This window comes from Sylvia atricapilla, chromosome 3, assembly GCF_009819655.1.
Source record: "Sylvia atricapilla isolate bSylAtr1 chromosome 3, bSylAtr1.pri, whole genome shotgun sequence".
Lineage (NCBI taxonomy): Eukaryota > Metazoa > Chordata > Aves > Passeriformes > Sylviidae > Sylvia > Sylvia atricapilla.
Window position 1 is genome coordinate 31,013,905 of NC_089142.1, and position 21,904 is coordinate 31,035,808.

The 21,904-nt window shown below is 37.2% G+C and overlaps 1 protein-coding gene across 3 annotated transcripts in view; it reads right to left on the minus strand.

Annotated features, from left to right (window-relative positions):
- Positions 1-2,170: 2,170 nt before the first annotated feature.
- Positions 2,171-21,904, minus strand: part of COL12A1 (collagen type XII alpha 1 chain) — a 100,091-nt gene continuing 80,357 nt past the window's right edge. Inside the window, exons 55-66 of one of the 3 annotated variants that reach the window (XM_066315028.1) lie at positions 21,432-21,485; positions 20,822-20,917; positions 19,321-19,374; positions 18,264-18,317; positions 17,026-17,079; positions 15,852-15,923; positions 9,955-9,990; positions 9,778-9,844; positions 8,032-8,220; positions 6,928-6,996; positions 5,688-5,858; positions 2,171-3,315 (exon numbers count right to left, since the gene is read on the minus strand). In XM_066315028.1, coding sequence (XP_066171125.1) covers positions 3,134-3,315; positions 5,688-5,858; positions 6,928-6,996; positions 8,032-8,220; positions 9,778-9,844; positions 9,955-9,990; positions 15,852-15,923; positions 17,026-17,079; positions 18,264-18,317; positions 19,321-19,374; positions 20,822-20,917; positions 21,432-21,485 — 1,098 coding nt within the window. In that variant the 3' untranslated portion in view covers positions 2,171-3,133. Of the gene's footprint in view, positions 4,560-4,829; positions 5,319-5,687; positions 5,859-6,927; positions 6,997-8,031; positions 8,221-9,777; positions 9,845-9,954; positions 9,991-15,851; positions 15,924-17,025; positions 17,080-18,263; positions 18,318-19,320; positions 19,375-20,821; positions 20,918-21,431; positions 21,486-21,904 lie in introns of those variants that run through there. The other 2 variants (XM_066315025.1, XM_066315027.1) reach the window with 2 other exon arrangements.

Genomic DNA, 21,904 nt, shown 5'->3' on the forward strand with positions numbered 1-21,904 from the left:
AACTCCCTCAGCCTATCAAGTGCTTCATACTGATTTCAAGCAAGCTGCAGCCCTTTCCCACCTGCTTGTTTGTATCCACAGCTTTTGCCAAAATGAAAGGAAATGTGTATACAATTAATATTCAGATTTCAAACAACTTCTTTCTTTCTTTCAAACTGCCAGACTATTTAAACTGCTCAGTTGTATATGAGATATTCAGGAACTGAAATTTGTTTGTATTTGCATTGAATCTGTATTTTTCCAGGATTTCTTTGGCTCACTTTTGCAACAGCTTTCCCAGAAGTGTCATCAGTAGCCCTACTACCTCCTTAGGGTCATTCCCCTGAGAATTCCTGGAAATAAGTTTTCTTCTTTGTTGGCCTCAAACAGTAAACACTCATTTATAAGCTAGCCAAACATCTAAAGTATTTTCTTTATATTATGGATGGGCCAGTGAAAGTTCTTTTTGGTTCAAAATGTAGTCAGAAATATGACTCATGTCAAACAGGTGAAAGAAGTGTTAACAGCTTTGGGGATTATGGGGATTTTTAAATGAAACATAAATGCTTATTGGCATTTATCTCAAGTGCACAGATGGTCACGACTCATACTTTGCTTGTAGGGAGCAACAACCTAGAGCTTACATCTACTCTGCAGATCTGTAAGCAGAATTTTGCCATTAAAATATATTGACTACCAATAAGCTCAGGTTTCAATGAATGTTTAAATATTTCAGGCCACCAGATAATCAAATAGTGGCATCTCTATTAGGATTGGTTTCAATAAAGAACAAATACAAGGCATCTTTGGCAGGCATTTGGTGTATTTTGTGAGGAAATAAAAATAATTTAAAATATATGCTTTATAAAAGGTAAAATTTTCTATTTGAGGACAGAAAGGAATCTTTCAAATGAAGAAATGTGCATCTAGTTAAACTTGACCTAGAGACAATGTCAGAAAAAGACAAATGGGAGATCAATGTAAGATGTCATTAATTTTAAATACAATTCAGATAAAGGTTTAATCACTTCTCCAAATTTCTACCAGTATCTTTTTCTTTTTCTGCCTGACACATGCCTTTCTTTAGTGTATGTGAAACTGCAGAACATGTTTTTGATACTCAACTCTGAACACTTAGAAAAAAGCATAAAGAATTAATAGCTTTGATTATCTTTCCTCTGCTCAACCCAGAATTAGTCTCTTACAGTCTAAAAGACATGTGGATGTAATCAGGATTACTCTTTGAAGTGCTGTTTGTTTGTATTTCATTTCACTGATAACCAGTCAGTGATTGATTCAGTCTATGGATTTATGTAATTTCCATTTGTGGACACTAAAATTTGCCAAACAGCTTCCAATGCAGAGTAAGAGTCAGTGGTCAGGAAGCCAGCCTGCACATCTAGCTTGACTTCTGTGACAGATGTCCTGCATGATCTTAAGAAACACAGCTCCAGCTGTACCAGTTATGTCAAAAGGCTTTGCTCCAGGTCTGACAGCAAAAGACATTTCTACTTTTCAGGTTGAGAGTTGAGATACCGCAGAAAAGAAAGTCCACCACCAGTCCACTCTCTCCTCCTTAGTTAGTAAGAAACTCTTCTGGCCCACTGTTTTTCCTTTCCCAAATCGCTCGTATCACCCTCTGCAGGTAAAGCTCCATCACAGCCACCACTGTGATCAGAGCTTGTGTGACCTCCCAAGCAGGGAGGAGCCAGCTCTCTACAGAAGGATAGAGAAGGATGGAACTCGGCAGACACCACACCCTGCTTCCTCAAGCAAGCTATTTGCTGATGTCAGTGCTGCCACAATGCTCACAACACACCAGCAATTCGAGGCTGTGTAGCTTTATACACTGCGCAGTTCAGATAGTTGCTCAGGTGGAAAGTCTCTCTCTCCCTGCAGCAGCCATTCACCAAAAATCCCCTAAAGGACAGCAATTAATCCTCACAGTCAATCTCATTTTCTGCACCAAAAGCCTTGCAGACTGAATTTCCTAAAAGTTACTCATACCCCAGACAGAGGAAGCACCTCCTGCTTTCATCCCACCACCTCTAGCCACCACAGCCCAAACACTACTTATTCCCATTCTAACTGATCTTTGATATCTGTCATTTCCAGATTATTGCCTGAATAAAACTAATAGCAATACAAATATATCAGTCCCACAATGCCTTTCAAAAAATGAATAGACACATACATTTTCAGTAGTTTTATTGAAAAATGCCTCTTTCATTTCAGAAATAAATAATATAAGGCAGTGAAATTCACAATTTGCAGTTAAAATATAAAAGCAGCAATTCTATATCCATAGTCTTGCAAACAATTTCCAACTGCTTTTGGTAACTAAGAAACATTGTATTCTGAAAAAAAAATCCATACTAAATATACAACATAAACATGCAATTCCATCTCTGCAGGATTGACTGCAATTTGGCATAAATGTAACTGTGTCTACAAACAAGGAGATTTCAGGCATTATTAAACTGTATCCAGTTGATACAATGATTTCAGCTACTTAATGTTTGTGGTGTTTAGAGGAAATGTATAAGAGCACTATATGCTCTGCAGATTGTAACTCAGAGTAGAAGAAAATTACAATGATACTGGAAGGAGAGGGAAAATTTTGGTTCTTTTAAATAGATATTGCAGACCTGTGATCTGACTGAACTGAAAACATGCATTTGAAAAAGAAGAAAAATTAAGAGCTAAAGCAGACAGTCCTTAGAAAATTTGCAACAGCTCTGTGGTTATTTTTGTTTTGGTTTTTGGTTTTCTTTTTTTTTTAATCTATTTGTTTTTACATTATTTTAATGAAAAGACAGCACTGGGATAACTGAATGCACACCTTAATCTGTATGCAACCACTATAAGCAACAGTATTTTACAAATATTTCCAGAGCAACATGAAGTGTTTGGGTACACACATTGCTATCCCCACATAAGCGAGATACAAAACAGGGGTGCGTCTGATATGAAAACACCAGAAAGCAATATTGCAAAAGAAATGATGCACTCTCCCTGTGTGTATCTGCAAATGCAAGCACAGCAAAAAACAAAACAGAACAAAACAAAAATCAACCAAAGGAAAAAAAAAAAAAAAAAAAGAAAAGAAAAGAAAAAAAAAAAACCATCAACCCCAAACCAAGACACAGATCTTTTACTGTTTTGTTTTTGCATTTCTTGACAGTGATCTTTTCCAGCGCATGTGCTCAGGGTATTCTGGTGAATGCATTTCAACTCCATAGTCCTCATACTCGTCCTCTCTCCTTTCTGACTCCATAGGTACTATAAAGGGTTCACCTTCAGGCTGATAGGGTCCACTTTCAGGCACGTATGGTTCTGGTTGAAAATAGTTGTCCGATTGAACACAATAGTTATCGCATGTCTTTGAATCCACATATGCAATGAAAGTTAGTCTGTCTACATAATGTTAATTCAACCTTATTTTCATATAATAAATACATAAATAGTTAGTTCACTGGGGGTATTTCTCAGTTTTGCTCCTGAATGCTTTCTTGGCAGAAAAATACGAAAAGGTTTAAAATTCATCTTGAAAGGCTTTGTATTTATAATACACAAAACAGTGCAGAAGGAGTCATAAATTAAGCAAGGGACAAATAATGGTTAAACTATTAAAAAAACCCAAACAAACCCAAGAAAATCAAATAGAATTACTATTTTACAGCTACTTCAGTAAATCTAAGCATTGGGCTTTATTTTAAACTGCACAGTTAATAGAAGACATGGAGCAGGTAAAATGAGGAGATGGGTTTGGCATATACTAATTTTCTCTGAGAATGGGAAAGTAAGTGTAGACATAACTATCACCAGCGGCAATATACAGTACATGTCATTTTGTCGTGCTGTTCCTCGTTACAAACCGAGTTACAGCTGGTGCTTCAGGAACACCAAAAACTACAGCAAAACAGAAGAAAAATTATTATAAAACTTCGGTATTTATAACTGCAGTTACAGATCCAACAAGATTACACAAAAAAGTTTTCTGGCCCAATTCAGACATATTGGTAACAAGAAACAGGCAGGTAGGTTTCATAAGTTGTCAAAGATGTTATTCTGGCATACAGCAAGCAGCAGCAGGCTTTTATGCAAAAGTATCACATAGAGTTGTTAACAGATTTTAGTGGATACAGTCCCATACAAATCATCTACAAGCCACAATTAGTTTACTATTTACATAAGTTATTTTTCATTTTCCAGGTTAAATCTGTCTCTCTTCTAGTGGCGTTACCTTTGCTGGTTAGTAGTTTTACAAGCCTCCTTCGCCACTGAGGTTTTTGGTGGTCTAAGTCTTTTTGTAAAAAGAAAGACTGTCTATTTTATTATTGAAATGCAATAGGCTTAATGAATTGACGTCACTGTCCTTTATCTCATTCATGAGTTGTGTTAGTAAAAGTATCTCCCCGTTCTATGAGGTCAACATGGTTCAAGAACCATATCCGTGGTGAAATATCCATACGGACTCATTTTCTAATAAGCACGTGCGCAAACATCTCAGAAACAGGATTTTCATGTATTCAAACTGTAAGCAGCACTGGCGACTTAGAAAATGTGTTAGCCGAAACCTGAAACAGGTCAAAGATGATGTTAGTCTTTTAAAAAGTCCATTTGATGTGCAAAAACATACTTTCATCCAACTAAATACATAACAGTTAAGTCTTAGGCATATATTTATATATGTATACATAGCGGCTTGCTAGAAAGAGCACTGCTGAATCACATGTACAATTTTCTTTATTTTTCATTTAAATAAGATTTTTTTGTGAGATCTGCACAACCACCTGGCTCTGCAACCAGTATCACTGAGTCTGCAAGTGTGTACATATATATATATATTTTCTTTTCTTTTTCTTTTCATGGATACATGCACAATTAAACTAACAGCAAACCATACCCAATAGTAGTATCACATACACTAATTTTGAGATCTGGCAAAGCATACATATTAATTTGTTAACAATACTGTGGTCTTGCAGGATCCCCATGTTAAAATATGTTAGAATCTTTCCAGTCAAAAATTCGTGGTCACTGTGACCCTTCATTTTGGTTCCAGAAGCAGCCAACTGCTTTGAGCTGTGTCACAAAGTGGAAGGCTTTTATGACTCAGGGCTAATCAGAGACTCCATGGTGTTAAACTTGGTAGATATTGTAGGACAGTTGTCTGGACTGCTATCATCAAATGGATTTCCTTTGTGGAAAATTTTTATTTCAGGAATCAGTTTTGTATAAATAATCCTGACATGGCTCAAAAAGAGACACATGGAAACTGCAACCACAGCATTCCTTTTATTTTTCAAGAGAAACATGGAGAATTCAACCTTGTTCTGAAGACGATTGGAAAGGGTGGTGATAGAGGGGGAAAAAAGAAGAGAAGAAATTGGTCACTTAAATCCTATGACACTACCAGCTAGTAACCATCTACATTAAGAAAAAGAAAGACTACAATATTTACTCACTACTTCCTATTTAAAACAAAACATGCATAACATCAAGTAACCCTCCACCAAAGTCTAAATGGCTGCTCATATACCTGCACATTACAATGAGGCAGGCCTGCTCACTGCAGCCATCTCCTCATGACTCAGTATGTTCAGATTAGCAGGACTGTCTCATGTAAAGAAGCTCAATATGAACAGCCACATTTGTGAAGGCTATTTTAGGGCAAGGTTAAGGTTGAGTTGTTCATAACCTACCTGGGAATCCTTGGCCATTGTAAGGGATGCTAGCACACTGGGATGAATCACAATATCCTGGTGGCCCTGGGGGACCACGAATACCCGCATTTCCAGGACGGCCTGGTGGCCCTGGTGGTCCTCGTGATCCTGTGGAGCCTGGTGGACCAGTTCTAGATTCTCCTTGTGGACCTAATTTTAGAATTGAGAGGTTGGGAGGTTGTTTTCTTTAAGAGCAATATTGATAAAACAGTTAACAATACTTCTGTCTAGACAACACAGCCCAGGCTGCCTTTGGTGAGAAAGTACTTGCATTTTGTTGCTATAGGGGGTCAACAGAAAGAAAAAAACAAAAGAAATCTAGATGTGTGACTCATCATTAGTTCCTTCCCTGTGTGTGGCTTATTTAAATATTTATTCTTAGAAACTAATTTAGTAGGGCTTGAGCCAAGTAACAAACGTCAATGTATTCTCTGGTTTATTTCCCCTTTGTGTAAGATATGATGATCTCAAGGGAAACTACTAGATTAGACAAGAACACTGGATTTCAATTAAAATATAGGAGTACATCAGTTATACTGCCCAGTAGCCCCAGGATAGATGAGGTAATGTTTTTTTTGGAACCAGTCTTATTATGGTTAGCAGAAAAGTAAAGCTTCGAGCAACTCAGGCTACAATTTGCTGTAAGCATATTATGGTTCCTGTAATGAAAAGCCATTTTGGCCTAGTAAACTACAAGCAGAAACAAGTGATGCAACTGATTTATGCCAAGACATAAACAAAATTTCATTATGCAAAAACCAAAACTAATAATCAAATCATCTGTCTCTATTATCTGTTAACTCCGCACGTTGGGAGTATTTTGTGGTCCAACAAGTAAAAACAAACAAACAAAAAAAACAAAAAAACACAAAAGAACCCCTAGGTACTATAAAAGAATCATCTGATAATCTGATAAGACATATGGAAAATGTCTGTCAAACATTTGGACAATGTATTTTCATTAAACACATTTTCACATTAACAAACATGTCAGATGACTAAATTAAAAGATAAAGATAGATACCTATTAGCCACATCAAAAAATCTTTCTAAATTACTATTTTTGCAGTGGTTTCCTACGAATTTATTAGAATAATACATGTGAAAAATATGAAGTGGGCAAAGGATCTTCCTTCACCATATCTAATCTGTTTCTCTATAAAGAAATGTTTGTTTTTCTCCCACTTTTCTGTGATCTGACTAAACAAAAAATACTTACCAGGTGGTCCTGGCAAACCTCGTGGTCCTTGGGATCCAGTCCCTCTTTCACCTTTCTCTCCAGGGATCCCTACAGAATAGTGAAAAGGCAATGAAAATCAAAGAAAGGACACTGCATCAATGGATATTTCTTCACACTCTCCCACTGACATTAATATTTACTTCCTATGATTTAATGCAACAAGAATGGTTAAAATTTATGTTCTACAGATGCCGAAATGTGAATTTGGGAAAATAATTTGGATGTTAATATAGTAACTCAAGAATAAAAGAGGATGTAGATGTAGCTTAGCACAAATAAACTCTCTCAAACATAGAAAAGCTTTGTGATACTGAAACATCACAGAATCTTCTTATTTTAAACTACAGTCATGAAGATATTTTCAGTCTAGCATACTTTTGCTATAAAGGATGGTTTACACTTTCTTAGGAACAGCTATAATGAAAAAAAGTATAAGAAATTCTTCTGAATTCCTTGAATTAGTCCTAGCCTTTTTAAAAGAGTGTATAAGATATAACCTAGAAAACATAGCACTGAGTCTGTGCTATTATAGAGTAGCGGAAATAAGCAAAATAGTACACTACAAAAACCCCATGTGATTGCAGTGATCCCAGATAGCCAAAAAGTAAGTTTACCCATATGTTCACATTCAGTTCGGTTGCTTCCCTCTCTCAGATTATTGTAAAAAGCTAAGGATGTTGATGTAATTATTTTAAATCCTACACTTTATACTTGCTAATAACTCATTTTCTCTCTTATTCAGTGCTCTATTTTGCAAAGAGTTGTGTTACTCCAAACAGACTTTCAAGATGCAGCTGTTTAGTGCCAGAAGAGATCTGAGAACATTTGCTTTCCTGGGATATTATGTGGAAGTCTCAGACAGCAGCCAAAATGTTATACCAATTTGTATTTCATTAAACCTGAGCAAGAGAGAGACAGGAATGCACTGATCTAGTTAGCCTTGTCCTTCAGTGCACCAGTGTCCCTCAGGCAATCCAACTGGCCCAGCAGGGCTTCCTAGTCTGACATGGTCAAGGGAGCAGAGTGCTCCCCAGGGAGCCTCTGCACTACGTCCACAGTACAGCTGCCTCAGAATTTATTCACCTCTTTCACCAGGTGGTCCTTGAACCCCAGGAGGTCCTGGGAATCCTGGTCTTCCTCCAGGTCCAGGTTCTCCTCTTGTCCCAGCAGCTCCTGGGGGACCAGGTGGACCTGGCGGCCCTGGCTGGTTTCGGTTTGAATAATAATCATTCGGGATTTGATTCAGCATTTGATTGAACCGGCTCATTTGACCTTCAAAGGAAAATAAAAATATGAAATGAGTGAAAATCTTTTGTCAGAGTAGGAAGGAATAAAATATTATTTCTCTTAATTAAATCCTATTCTTGCTCTCTTTCGATAAATTAGTAGAGATTAATTAGAGAAACTTAAGATGAATGTCTGATAAGAAGGCTGAACATAAATGGAGGAGGGAGGGTGTCAGGGAGGAAAGGTACGGGAGCTTCTGGAAGCCAATGACATTAAAAAAATTATCATAGAACTTCTAAGATCAAAAAAGAGGCTTTTTTTTTTTTGCTCTTGGAGCTCTATTTAGAGGTTGTTTTTACTCTGAAGAACACAAAGGATTTGCTCCACTTCTAAAACTGTAGTATCACATTTCTACATGCTTTCCGACCTCCACAGCTACCACAGCCAATATAAATTATTCATGTGTAGAGTTAGCAGCACAGTCCATTAAGTCCCTTTCTTAACCCTGTAGGATTCACAGGCTTGCACCTTCTGCATGTGGGCAAATTTCATTTCCAAAAAAAAAGATGTGTGGACAAAAGCAACAGCATTTTGAAACTATGCAGGAAAAACCTTAATGGAGAGACACATCTGATTAGTATATTGTGTCAGTCCTAGTGCAACGCTGAAGAGATGAGCTGAACACGAAAAAAGAGGTGGGGATGCTCTAAGAAATGGTAAAAGATCTTGGACATGATATCCTAATTTGTAAGACTAGCACATTCACAAATGTACTTTACTTCTTCTGTGATGGCTAACTAATAGACATGTTTTTATTAGGAGCCGTCACAGACATTTTAAAGGATATACTTTCCTCCTCCCTGTACACAAACGCTCTTAATGATCCAAAAGATATGATCTGTTTTCCTCAGCCAGAACTTACCCTTGTAATAGATACAATATTGAAAACAAATTTGCTTCTGTCTTTCTTGGCAGGTCTACTGATAGCAAAAGCATTGCTTCAGGGTCAGAGAGAAAGGCTCTGTGGAGAGCAACTTCATGGGCTGCAGAGCTGCACTATGTGGCAGTAGAGGACAAATTCAATTTGAAGTCCTTTTCCAAATAAATATTGTTTCTACTTGCATAGCACCACAATAGCACCACAATTCTGTGCACAAAATTTACCCAGCACTCATCTGTCTTTCCCTGCTGGCAAAGTACCTGAGGTAAGCATTCTTTTTCTCACTGATTTCCTTCTCTTGAAATAAGACACATTTAATGTCTGTTACTGATTTTATTGCAAAGATGAAGTAATTTTGGACCAAAATGACAGAGGGAACCTCAGTGTTAGAACTTCATGTGTATTTCCAAAGGTCACATATTAATTTCAATTCAGCTTATTCTGCTATTCTGTGATTACCAAGCTAGCCTCTGTATCTGGCAAAAAATTTGCTGCTACATTTTTTCCACTAAATCATTTGCATTGGACAGCTATCAGATTGGTCAAGGTCTTGCTGTGCGCTGTGGGCAATGTCTCTTACTCAAAATTTAAACTCTTGTTTTCTCTTTTTAAGAAAGTATTTAATTACTTGTATGGGATACAAAGCAAGCAACACTGTTTACCATTTATCAGTTGTTCACAAACTTGTCTTGCAACAGCTCGCATCATGTTTTGAGAAGCAATATCACCCTAAATAATCAAATGCAAAACAAGTGTTTCATTAGCAAGTGTCTGTACTTTTAAAGACGTAGTGTTTAGTTTTAAAATTATGAGAAGAATTGACTTTTAAGCAGACTTACTCTGTCACCTTTTTCTCCCTTCATTCCAGGTGTACCCTAAAATAAATAAGTAAAAATTAAGAAACTGAAGGATTATGTTATTTACCCTAGCTATAAGTTTGAGATGTGTAATTCTAGGAAAGTTTTGACTTCTTCAAGAAGAAAGATCTGGTTCTCTTGAACTTTTCATTTCAGAGATGCTAAAGCATATGCCAGAAAAGAGTAGAGAAACAATTATCTTTTGTCTGTCATCAAACTCACTAATAGATGCAAAAGAAAAAGATCTGAAGGAAAAATTCGAACTAGGACCAAAAAAATGGATGTATTCTGACACTTGGATCACACTGTCAATTTCAAAGAATTGAATTTCTAGAATTATATTTTTGTAAATGGTCAATGGTCTTATGTGAGTTATATATGACAGTTTGATTTTAAGACAACTTATTTAAAAAGTTATATTAGGAAGAATAATACATGTCAAGGAAGGGTAGTTGTCTTCTTGAATCCATATGAAAAGGATTCTATATTAAATGAAATAGAGTTATGCAGAGATGACACATCACATGAAGAGAGTACTTATTCTATTTTTAAAAACAATTTCCCTCTTAATTCTCAACCATTTCTAGTCTTAAAAATGTCCCATAGAAGTCTTAGTTTTAACTCCTTTACAATTACTAACATTTGCCAACTTTTCTCTAGCAGCACTTTCCATTTGCCTTTGAATAGTTTAGCAGTTGTGGGGTTTTCAGTTTTCAAGAATATTATGTAAGAAGCAAACCAGAAAGACTGATTCTAATTTCTATATATGTCTGCATATATGAAAAACACCAGGAATAATGGAGCTAGCATGAATTCACATTCATTTTCCTTTCTAGCCTAAATTACTACTTGAACATAAGGCATATTTCAAAGGTGAAAGATCAGTTTGGTCGTATGCTACTCTGCATGGCTCTTCACATTGTAACACACACATCCTGAGTGTTACTGCTTTTTACACTGTAATATTTCTTTAAGGAATCTATTTATCACCATTAACAAAGCAAAGGCCAAGTGTGGGCTGCAGCTGTTTCTCATAACATTCCTACAGTACCCGCAATTAATTTCAACAACACGAAACACCAAATCATTCCACTGAGGTCACAGCAGACACCCCTCACATGTGGTGACACTGTTTCACAGAATTCTGTTAAGGGTTTGGGCAGACAAATGCCCTTTGGGTATGTCAGGGTATGAACTCAGTGTGGTCTCTGAGCTCCTCTGCTGCACACACCTACCCCATGACATGCTACAGAAAATATGAGACAGTTCATCCATCACCAAGTTAAGTAGATGTTATATGGTACATTTGCATCATGAATAACAGATAGTTCTTGCAGAATTAATTGTACAGACTAAAATGAAAAATTTAAAATTGTGACACCATAAATGTGCCATTGGAATAAGTTATGCCACCAATGAGGCAGCTGCTATACTTACAAAATATACCCATGAAGCTGATGAATGTCTTTTCCCTTCTGTCCTTTGCCTTTCATCTATATTTTTCTTACTCTGTGTAGTCCACGGGAAAATGTCTGTCTTTTAGTTTTAGCTTATTACAGCCACATGCTGAAACAGACTGTGGACTTGTAAATGCCATACCATAAATAAATAGTAACAACTAAAACCATCAGGAAAATATGACATTTCTGTCTGTCAGTCTCCAGTAATTAATGTTGTGGTAAATGATGATGTACTGAAGCTCTAAAAAACCTTAATTTGATGCCCAAATAAACAGACATTAACATCTCATTCATAAACTTTTACATGTATCTGAAATATCCATTGAACAGAACTGTAGGTTTCTGAATTGCACTAGTCTATTACATGAAAATCTGGGGGAAAATGGTAGAAAAACTATTCTTGCTTCTCTTTCTGTTTGAAACTTGTAAATTTTTCTATTTCCTGCAAGCATATTCCTTTAAAATTATCTGCTCTGTATGTATTTGTAATACCTGCTTCTCTTATTTCTCATTTGTTCTAAGCCTTTCGTAGTATGACCTTCTACCAGAAGTAATACAGTACATCTTTTGTTTATTCACTAGGCAAGTGCAGGCATTATAAATCAGATTTGCATCTACTATCCTGAAAATATCCTGATAATTCCTTTAAATGCCATGTTCCAATTTCCTTGCCAGAAAATTCATATAACCAGAACTATACAGAGAAGAGAAGAGAAGAGAAGAGAAGAGAAGAGAAGAGAAGAGAAGAGAAGAGAAGAGAAGAGAAGAGAAGAGAAGAGAAGAGAAGAGAAGAGAAGAGAAGAGAAGAGAAGAGAAGAGAAGAGAAGAGAAGAGAAGAGAAGAGAAGAGAAGAGAAGAGAAGAGAAGAGAAGAGAAGAGAAGAGAAGAGAAGAGAAGAGAAGAGACCGGGCAAGAGACCGGGCAAGAGACCGGGCAAGAGACCGGGCAAGAGACCGGGCAAGAGACCGGGCAAGAGACCGGGCAAGAGACCGGGCAAGAGACCGGGCAAGAGACCGGGCAAGAGACCAGGCAAGAGACAAGGCAAGACAGAAAAAAAGCGTGCAAAGTTAAAATGTTCAAATCCATTATATTGTTTCTGGAAATATTTTTGCTGACTGGTCAAGAAAAGATTGTCAGGCTGTCTTCAACTACAAGCCATGTTGGTACAATAGGGAGGTGCTCTGGCAGCAAGAACACAACATTGTTCCAAATTATTGACAAGAAGGTCCCCAAGTGAGGAAAATGCTTATGCCATTCCTTTATTATAAGCAATGCAGGGTCAATTTTAAAATTCATTGAAATAAAATGAGCCTCATTCTTCAATTAGTGACCTTGTAAACACATGCCAATTCAGTCTTATGGCTGGAAGTCTACAGCCTATTTGGAACTAATTTTAAAATTTGAAGATTAGAAGCTGACTGGCCATGTCAATAATTTTGTGCATTTTCCACTTGGATATTTTAGAAACAAATTAAAAAAAAATTGCAACTACAATTACTGAGTTATTATTTGCATCTTCTTCTCACTTGGTTATATGCTCTTAAATTTCAGTTTATTTTGTTTTAATAGACAAAGAAGTGCAGTTTAGCCAACTGCTTGACACCATTTTGAGAAACAGCAGCTGCTAATGGAAATCTGTTTTGTTGACATCTTGCAATGAGGGAGTCACTTGGGGTCACTGCAAGGAAAAGCTGGTTTATGCTGCATGTGGGATTTTTCTGTACTGTGGGATGAAGGCTGGGGCCACAGCATAGTTCTGCTGCTGAAGGAGGACAAAACAAAGGAAGTTTTGCTATTTTTACTTCTAAAGATAATATGCTCAATTGTTTTTCCCAAAAGAATGTTTGCTTCCCTCAAGAACCACCAGCTCATTGCTCCCAAAGCACTGCCTTTCTCAGGCTTCATCTAGGACATCTGCTAGATGGATGCAAGAGCAGTGAACACAGGGCAGCAAAGTGCAAAATTCTCAAAACCTGCATGTAACTCACAACAGACTTGGACTACTCTCGAAAGGTTTTCACAGTTTATTTGGTCCTAGAGGCATCAGTTTAATAACACCTTACTTACTAAATTTAAATGCCTTGCATTTTTCCCCTACAACCATCTAAATCAACAAAGTCAGACCCTGTTTTATAAACAGGACAGCTCTACCTTAACTCAATTTAGTCTGCCTATTCATCGTGACTGTTTTCAGTCTCACACCTATAAAACAACAAGTACTGGAATTTTTCTTCTCCAATAGTCCAACATCTTCTATTTCCCATTATGTTCATTCATTGGAAATATATTCACTTCTTCCTGAACCAATATCCCCTTCTAGTTTAATGAGTCTTTCTTACTGCTGATGGTTGCTACCTTATGAGATGTGTATGAACCACTATGGAGTTCCCACTCTGACCAGACAGATGACAGATACTTTAGTTTCCTCTAGGATAGCTTGCACACAGTTCTCAATAAATTACCAAGTCATTTGTGTCCTTACAGTTCCTTTTTCAGTCATTTTATTGCTACACTGGAAAAAACACCTAAGTTTCTCTTGGAGGTACTTGCAAGCAGACCAAAAAGCCAAATTTCCTATTTCCATGAAAATTCAGTTAACACTTCTAGGATATACTTGTTCTAGCATAAGTACACAGTGAGGTAGAGAAATGTTTACAGTGTGGTTTGCCTCGGCTTAGCACTTTAGTGATATTGAATACCTCAGGAAGGAGCTCCAGCTGACCACATTCACTGGAAGTAACTTCATAACACCAAGGCTGCTCATAATTTGAAGGTAACTGTACCTTTTACCTGGAATGCAATATCCCTTAGTTTGCAGTGGTCTTTCTCCTGACTCCAATTTAATAGTACTACCATTACAGATTGTTCAGATAGAAGAAAAACTGGCAGGATCTGGTCAAAAATTATTTATTCCTTGTATTTACCAGAGGCAATGTGAAGCCTCATTATTTTTCTCTTCAGGCAGAATTATGATTCATGACAGTGCAAGTTGCATTTGGCTGTGAGGCTGCACCTTTGGCAACTGTAATACTGCAAACAAAGGAAGGCCTTGATATTCTGTCCACCAGGAATCTGATAAAACATCTGTTCAAGGTGCAAGCCAGAATTCCTGCTGGGATCTGTTCTAGAAACATTAGAAATGGTAAATATGATGCGCAGTGTCCCATTACAAGAAAGTGTAATAACTGCTGGGAAAAAAATGCATTTCTAACTGAAAGGAACTCTTAAAAATTGAGTGCAGGAGAATTTAGACATGGTGCTTGGACAGGAGTTGACTGCCTTGCTTTGCAAAAGCCTTTAAACTGGGCTTGTAGCCAGATTTCCTTCTAAATGCATTATTTACCTGCAGAAGATCTTTGCTTCTGAAGTGGGTCAGCTATCCATTCTCAGGTGAAGGAAATATCAGATACACCTGACAATTTAAAGCTCCCTCATGAACAAAGCACAGCACTTTTTGCTCCTGCCACATCTATTCAACATCTAACCATAAATATCCCATTAGCAATGTATGTCTAAAGGCAGAAAAGCTTCAAGACTTTCCTAAGACACTCCATGTCCTTTACTACAAGGGGAAATGGAATTTATAGTCAGGCGAACACAGACTGAATTCAACTTGTGTATGAGAAAATGACCCATCTTCCAGGTGCTCCTGGGAGCTTCCACTTCATGGCCATCAAGTTTCCCAATCTTCTACATATTCTTTCAAATTATCCAGCTTTTTTATATTCAACTACATGAGGCAGGATGGAAAATTCTAGATGACTGCCATACATTATTCACAAGTAATGAAAGACTTCTCATTTCGTTTTCTGTCTCCACTCCTGACTCAAGCATAATTTCTCAGAGATCCTATAAATTAATAAAATCAAATTTTCTCCTGAAACTGTTGGTGGGAGGCAGCACCTCCTGCTCTTTCTCCCAGTTCAGGAAGCACTTTAAAAGTCTGAATAGAACCCACAGAAACCATTCCTAAATAATTTTGAAATAACAATGTGAAAAGAAACATTTGCAAAACAGAACTGATTATGTAATATTATCAAAGATTCTCCTCCTTCAGCAGTTTATCACTTCTTTACTACACACACATGCACTAATGTAAAGACTTTACAATCATTTTGCTGACCTAGTTTTTCATGCTTATGCACTGTAGGAATGAATATATGTCTTGGCACATAATAGCCTACAATCTTTTTAGTGGAAACCAGAGACCACAGTTTCCAGCCCCAACTATTAAACTCAGCAAAATGGCATACTATAAAAACAAAATTATTTTTAAAAAATGACTTGTGGGTTTAGGTCAGCTCCACCGTATTAACCACCATCATAAGTGCAAGACAACTATTTAAAGCAGCAAAAGTCTCATGTTCATCAACAGACTATAATTTTAAATTTGATACTCTAAGTGTATCATTATCTTACTGGTGTCCCACGATCTCCTGGTTTCCCTGGTTTTCCACTTGGACCAGCAACTCCTGGAACTCCGGGAGCACCCTGCAACAGAAGACATGTAAAATGAGTTGTGGAAATGCACAACCTGAGCACTAATAACAAATGCGTTACTGTGTTGAGTACAAAGCAATATTGAAAATGGTTCCGATCAGGTTGTTTTCTGTTAGGTACATATCAGGCTTTACCTTTTTTTATGGAAGAAACAGTTTGTTTCTTCTTGGAAATGTATTCTTCTACATAACGCCACAGGCGTTTCAGCACTAAAAGATGCAGGGGGTGTGTATATGTTTTTGGTATCATCCTTAATGACCAATTCCTAATGCAGTACAAAACAGTTTCACCTTCTGAGTTCACCTAGCAGACCTGTGATTCATGCAAAAATCCATAACAAGAAGACGATAAGGCATTCTAGTGACACTAGATAAATATAAAATTTAAAAGATCATGTGACAAAAGCTCATCTGCACATTCACAAAGAAACATAAGAAAGCTGACAGTGCAGGACTGGGGCCAGCCCAAATAATACCCTGCCTTAGAGACTGCTATCTATATATGTAATGCAAATATGTGCTCTGTGTGCATCTGCCTTCTGGAAATGCACCTTCCAACTTGCTATATGTTGGACCTGGTGGCATGGAGCTGCAGCAACTTGCCTATCTCAGGCTGTCTGATCCAACACAGGCTTTTCTCTAACAGCCAGCCTCTTTTCTAGCATGGTCCCACAAAACACAATGAAGCATCTCTTTAAGCAAAAACTAATCCTCAAATACTCTTATCATGAAAAATTTCTATTAACAGTCTTTGTTTTCATCAGTATACAATAAGTACACTTAAGTAATAAGCTAATTGGTTTCAGAAGACCTAGCTATGCATTTAGAGATCATGGCTAAAGAACTAGATAAACTGGTTCTTCCCTTATTTACTCCGGCAGAAATTGGTTTCAAAACCACTCTTCAAATCCACAAATGTTTGTGAATATATGCTTTGCCCAGCTGTCTGCTCACCTTCTACCAAGAGTTTTTTAGACCCATTTAGGAGATTGAGCAAAAGAATCCATTTCATATTTGACAAAAATTGAAAATGTCAGTGTGGCTTGGTTCAAGTCTCTTAATTCAGAGTATATCAAAGACAAAATTATATTTACCGCTGGTCCTGGTGGGCCTCTGGGACCTGTGGGACCATCTTTTCCTGTGAAACCCTATTCAAAAACAAAAGCAAGATCAGAGAAAAAATGTCTTTACAATTATATAATTGTAATACTCCTGATTATTACTAGTATTTCTTTTAAAACCTATCCACAATATAAGTTATAAAATAGCTATCACAAATCATGCTGGAGAAGGCTATGGAACAATGAGCTTCAGACACTTTAGATGTTCAGCTGCTGTTGATAAACTGGAAATTAAATCAACATTTCTTAATATTTTTAAGAAAAGGAATCATTATTCTATCCCAGAGGAGCAAAATCTCTCTTTTCACTGTTCTCTCATTCACAGTTTAACTGGACAATCAGAGGTTTATACGTAACTGGAGAGCCACCTCCCTCTCAGATATTTCCCCTGCAAGAATGAATGCTGAGAAATCCCATTTCAGTAATCCAACATAACATTCACAAGTCCATGTTGATGGTCCATGACCCATCAATCCAACAGCATCGTCTTTGGCAACTGACTACAGCACAGTCATCTATTTTCATTTCCAGTTATCAATTCCCTCTAAAGGACAGCTATAAATGCATATATTAGCTATTAATTTTGCCTGTAAAGGCAAATAATTGCATCAGTCACCATAAAGGTGATATTCCACTGTGATGACAAAAGAGATTTACTTGTCTCCAGTTAGAAGAAAAGAATCGCAACAACTCCACAATTAAATACCTGTGTACATGCCCTTCATTAGGAAGACATTTCAGAGTTGTCTATCCAAAGAAGTCCCTGATAGTCAAAGGTTTAGGGGCACTTAAGTTTGGCACAGACAGATTCCTGACCAATATGACATATCCCAGATGTTGAGCAATTTCAAAGGGATCCCCTGCAGCAGCAACAATGCAGGGAAGACAGCAGGGATGAGTCCCTCGGCAGAGCCCTGCCCAGGGGACGTACTGCTCTATGGGTGAAGGGAGCTGAGAATCTAGTCAGGGAAGGGAGCAGTGCAAATTTTACAGAACCTATCTGGCTACCAATAGCTGTCTGGGGAGGTTTTCACCCCTGAGGTGTTTCCAACCCTCCTGCTTTTGTCTCTACAGAAGGGATATGGATAAAAGGACTCCTCTTGAAAAAAATATTTGAAAATTAAAAGGTATATAAAGAAGGGCAAAAATCCAACAACACACAAAAATGACATTGCTTGATCTTTTCAGAACATAAACTGAGGAAACCTTACCCTTTCTCCTGGAGGTCCCACTGGTCCAGGTGGACCAGGTAAACCTGGTGTTCCCTGGAGGAAGAAAGAATAAGAAATTTATCCATAACAGAACAAACATTACTGCTATGTCATTCCATATATCTCAAGTATATATGTTCTTCCCTCTTTTCTGTCTTTCTGTCTAATCTCCTTGTACACTAACATGCAGCATTGCTTCCTACAGGAAGTATATTACTCAGGGTTATAAGGACTAATGAAACAGCTAAAGAATACAAGGCCCTTGGCTCATGACTAACCTTATCTGATATATAAAACTAAGTCCACAATATTTAAGTGTTCCTAATATAGGTGGTTTTTTTTTTTTTTTTTGGTTTGGTTTGGTTTTTTTTGTTGGTTTTTTTTTTGGTTTTTTGGTTTTTTTTTTTTTATGATCAGTAAAATTAAGGCAATGTAGTACCTAAGGAATATTCATTATGCCATGATGTGCATATCAATGACCTTAGATTATCCATAAATTTGGCCAATTAAGAAGGACCCTAATTTTTTCTCCTCCTTGTATGATTTACAATACAGAAATCTGCACATAAGTGAACTTTAATATTGCTTTCTTCTTTCAGAAAGCATACAAATAATGTCCCAAGGCCATTTGAATTCCACAAGTAGAAAGTAATTAGGCACATTGCTAAAGAAGGGTTCAGCAAAGGTTCTGCAATCTTTATTTTAATAAGACATTTAACTACAAGTGGCCAGAAGATGAGAGAATTTCATGGGGAAATGGGGAATTATCAAACTACTCTTCCTAATCCACTGATCCATCATTGTACATTCACAACTGCCCAAATGGACATTTGGCTTGACCAAGCAAAGCTGTTTTTTTCACGTTTGCTGTTTTGAATGGCTTCTTACCTACATTTCAAATTTCTGAGTGTAAAGGTAACTGTGTTTCCAACACTGTGGCCAAGGGAGGTGTGAGAAGAGCCCATGACTCCTAGTGATGTCAAAGACAGCTGTCCAGCAGCCGGGTTGCATATGAAATAGTGCAAAATGACATTATCTTGTCTAAGTGTCGACTTACCGATCGCCCTGGGAGTCCAGGCTGGCCAGCATCCCCCTTCATTCCTTGGCGACCCTATAATTTTCACAGGTGATTACAGAATACATCAGACTTCCAGGACACAAGGTGTAGAAGCATATAAAGAAGCAATTTGTTGCCTTTCACAACTAGCTTGCCTTCCATATATGCTACAGCACTGTAGCATAAATGCACAGTCCAAACACACATGTGCTAAACTTGACAATACAATACCTATTTTTTTCAATGGCTTTCATGATAATTCAGCATTAAAAAACTGGTACTAATCAAAAAATTGTAAACATATACTGAGAACATGGATACAAAAAATGAAAGTACATGACTCAAAAGTGCCCTAAATTCTTATCAGCTAATGAGAAATTCCACAAATGTTGGTGTTTTCATTTTTCAGACTTTTTCAAGTGAATGTGACAAATAAATGTATTATTTGTATTACACATGTAAAAGGAATGTTTTTGCTTTCTTGCTGTTTGGTGCTTCTAGATTTTCTTGATTAAATTTTTCCTCCCAGTATATAATGAAAAAAAAAAAAAAAAACATGAAAAGAATCTCCACAGGGTAACAAAATCATTCTACTTTGTCCTTACAAAGCAGAAGGTGTTCCTAAAGTCTATCTTAAAGCACACTTTATTTTCCATTATTTTCCATTTCCCAAATTCTAATACAGATGGAGAGATGGAGCAGGTAACCAATTATCAAATGAAAAATGACACAGCATTTCATCAGACATCACTTCTTCTTTCCATAAGCTTTTTGTTTTGATCAAAGACTTCATAAAAAAACTCCTAAATATATTAAAATTCAAGTTAATCCTAAATAAAATGTATCAGAATTATATTCTTGCTTTTAGGGTGATTATTTATTGAAATATGGCTAAAGGAGCCTTAATACATTCACAATGAAGAGTTATGTATGCTATCTTCTATAAATACCAGAACATAGTGAAACTTCATCAGTGTTAATGAGAATTATTCTGGCTTTGAAGGCATGCATATGAAATCAGAAATAGCATCTTGCTAAAATATGAATGCTGTTGCCAAGGAAAACCCTAGCTAACCATTTAAGCCAGAAAATAGAAGCTGAACACGTAAGTCTGTGAGAAAGTCTTCAAAGTAATACTGCATGCCTAATTTTCCTGTACTTCAGTTTGATAGTTTTGAGTCCTTAAACTGGAATGCCTAGCAACTCTATAGAAAAGACATTAAGACTGAAAACAGAGCAGCACAACTTACATTACAGCACTCAGACTTTGTCCCTTCATTAGAATCCCATAATCTGGGATACATGTAACATTCAGGACAGAAAGTGCTATCGCATTAAGAGACTTGTTTTGGAAAGAGATGTGTTTCACAATACTACTGCATTACAGGGACAAATGCATGCTCTGGCAAAGTTGCTGCCCTCTTCCCAAGACCACCACCCCCATGGAGAGCTCTGGCTCCACACGCATTGCCTGCTGATGGCACTCAAAAGGGCCACTCACCGGTTCTCCTGGGATTGACAGCCCATTGGGGCCCTGTGGACCTGGGGGCCCTTGAGGGCCTGGAGGACCTGTCTCACCACGAGGACCAGGAGGCCCCTTAAAGGAGAAAATTAAAACAAAACTGTAAATTATAATCCTGTCTGAAATCCATAACTGCAAAATCCTTTGGGTTAGACACTTAAGGTAAGTTAAAAGCCTGGAGACACATTTAATACTTCAGAACAACTGTGGAAATAGTTGTTCAAGAGGCATGCCTTTTCATAAGCTATTCTCTGATTCATGTTGGCAGCCTCAGATAAATACATGCCCTCTGACAGTGGCAATTACAAGTATTGCCATGTCCTCTGTGCAGAAGAGAGAACAATAATGCTGCAGAATGTGTATTAACACTCTGATGCACATAATCCCAGTATCTTGACATGTGGTCAATGCCTTTGAGACTACACAGACTCTGATACGTATTCTCAAATAGATAGGCTGCACATAAGTAACATAAAGGCATATTTTCAACCAGATTTTTAATCTACATTCTTAGACTAAGCATAAAAATTTTCATACAGGTAAGCCTGTAATAACATCATTATAGATGCATTTTGGGAAACATACTTACAGAAGATCCAGTCAAACCCCTTTCACCTCTGGGACCTTTAGCACCTGGGCCACCCTAAATTGAGTATTTGGAAAGAAAATCTATTTCAGACATAGAAAGCAAAGCAGCATAATACTAGCATGCATTATGGATTCACCTTAACAAACTCTTAAGTGAAGCCCCAAAGTTTTGAAGTATGCAGATCACACAGCTAAAAAGAGTCGTAGAATGAAATATGCATCAGGAACTCATAGAAAACATATCAGCTTCAGCCTTGCCAATCCAGTCCATGAAAAATTATTGATTTTTGTCTCTGTAGACATAAACTTCAATTTATATTCATCAAAATCTCTGAATACCTCTCTAGTAGATACCAGGCAACTTAACTGGGCATTAGATTCTTCATGCAGCATTTGAAGAAGCTTCTGATAGCTTCAAAGTATGACTACTGGACTGAATATAACTCCCTAATATTCAAAGAAATTGATAGGAGT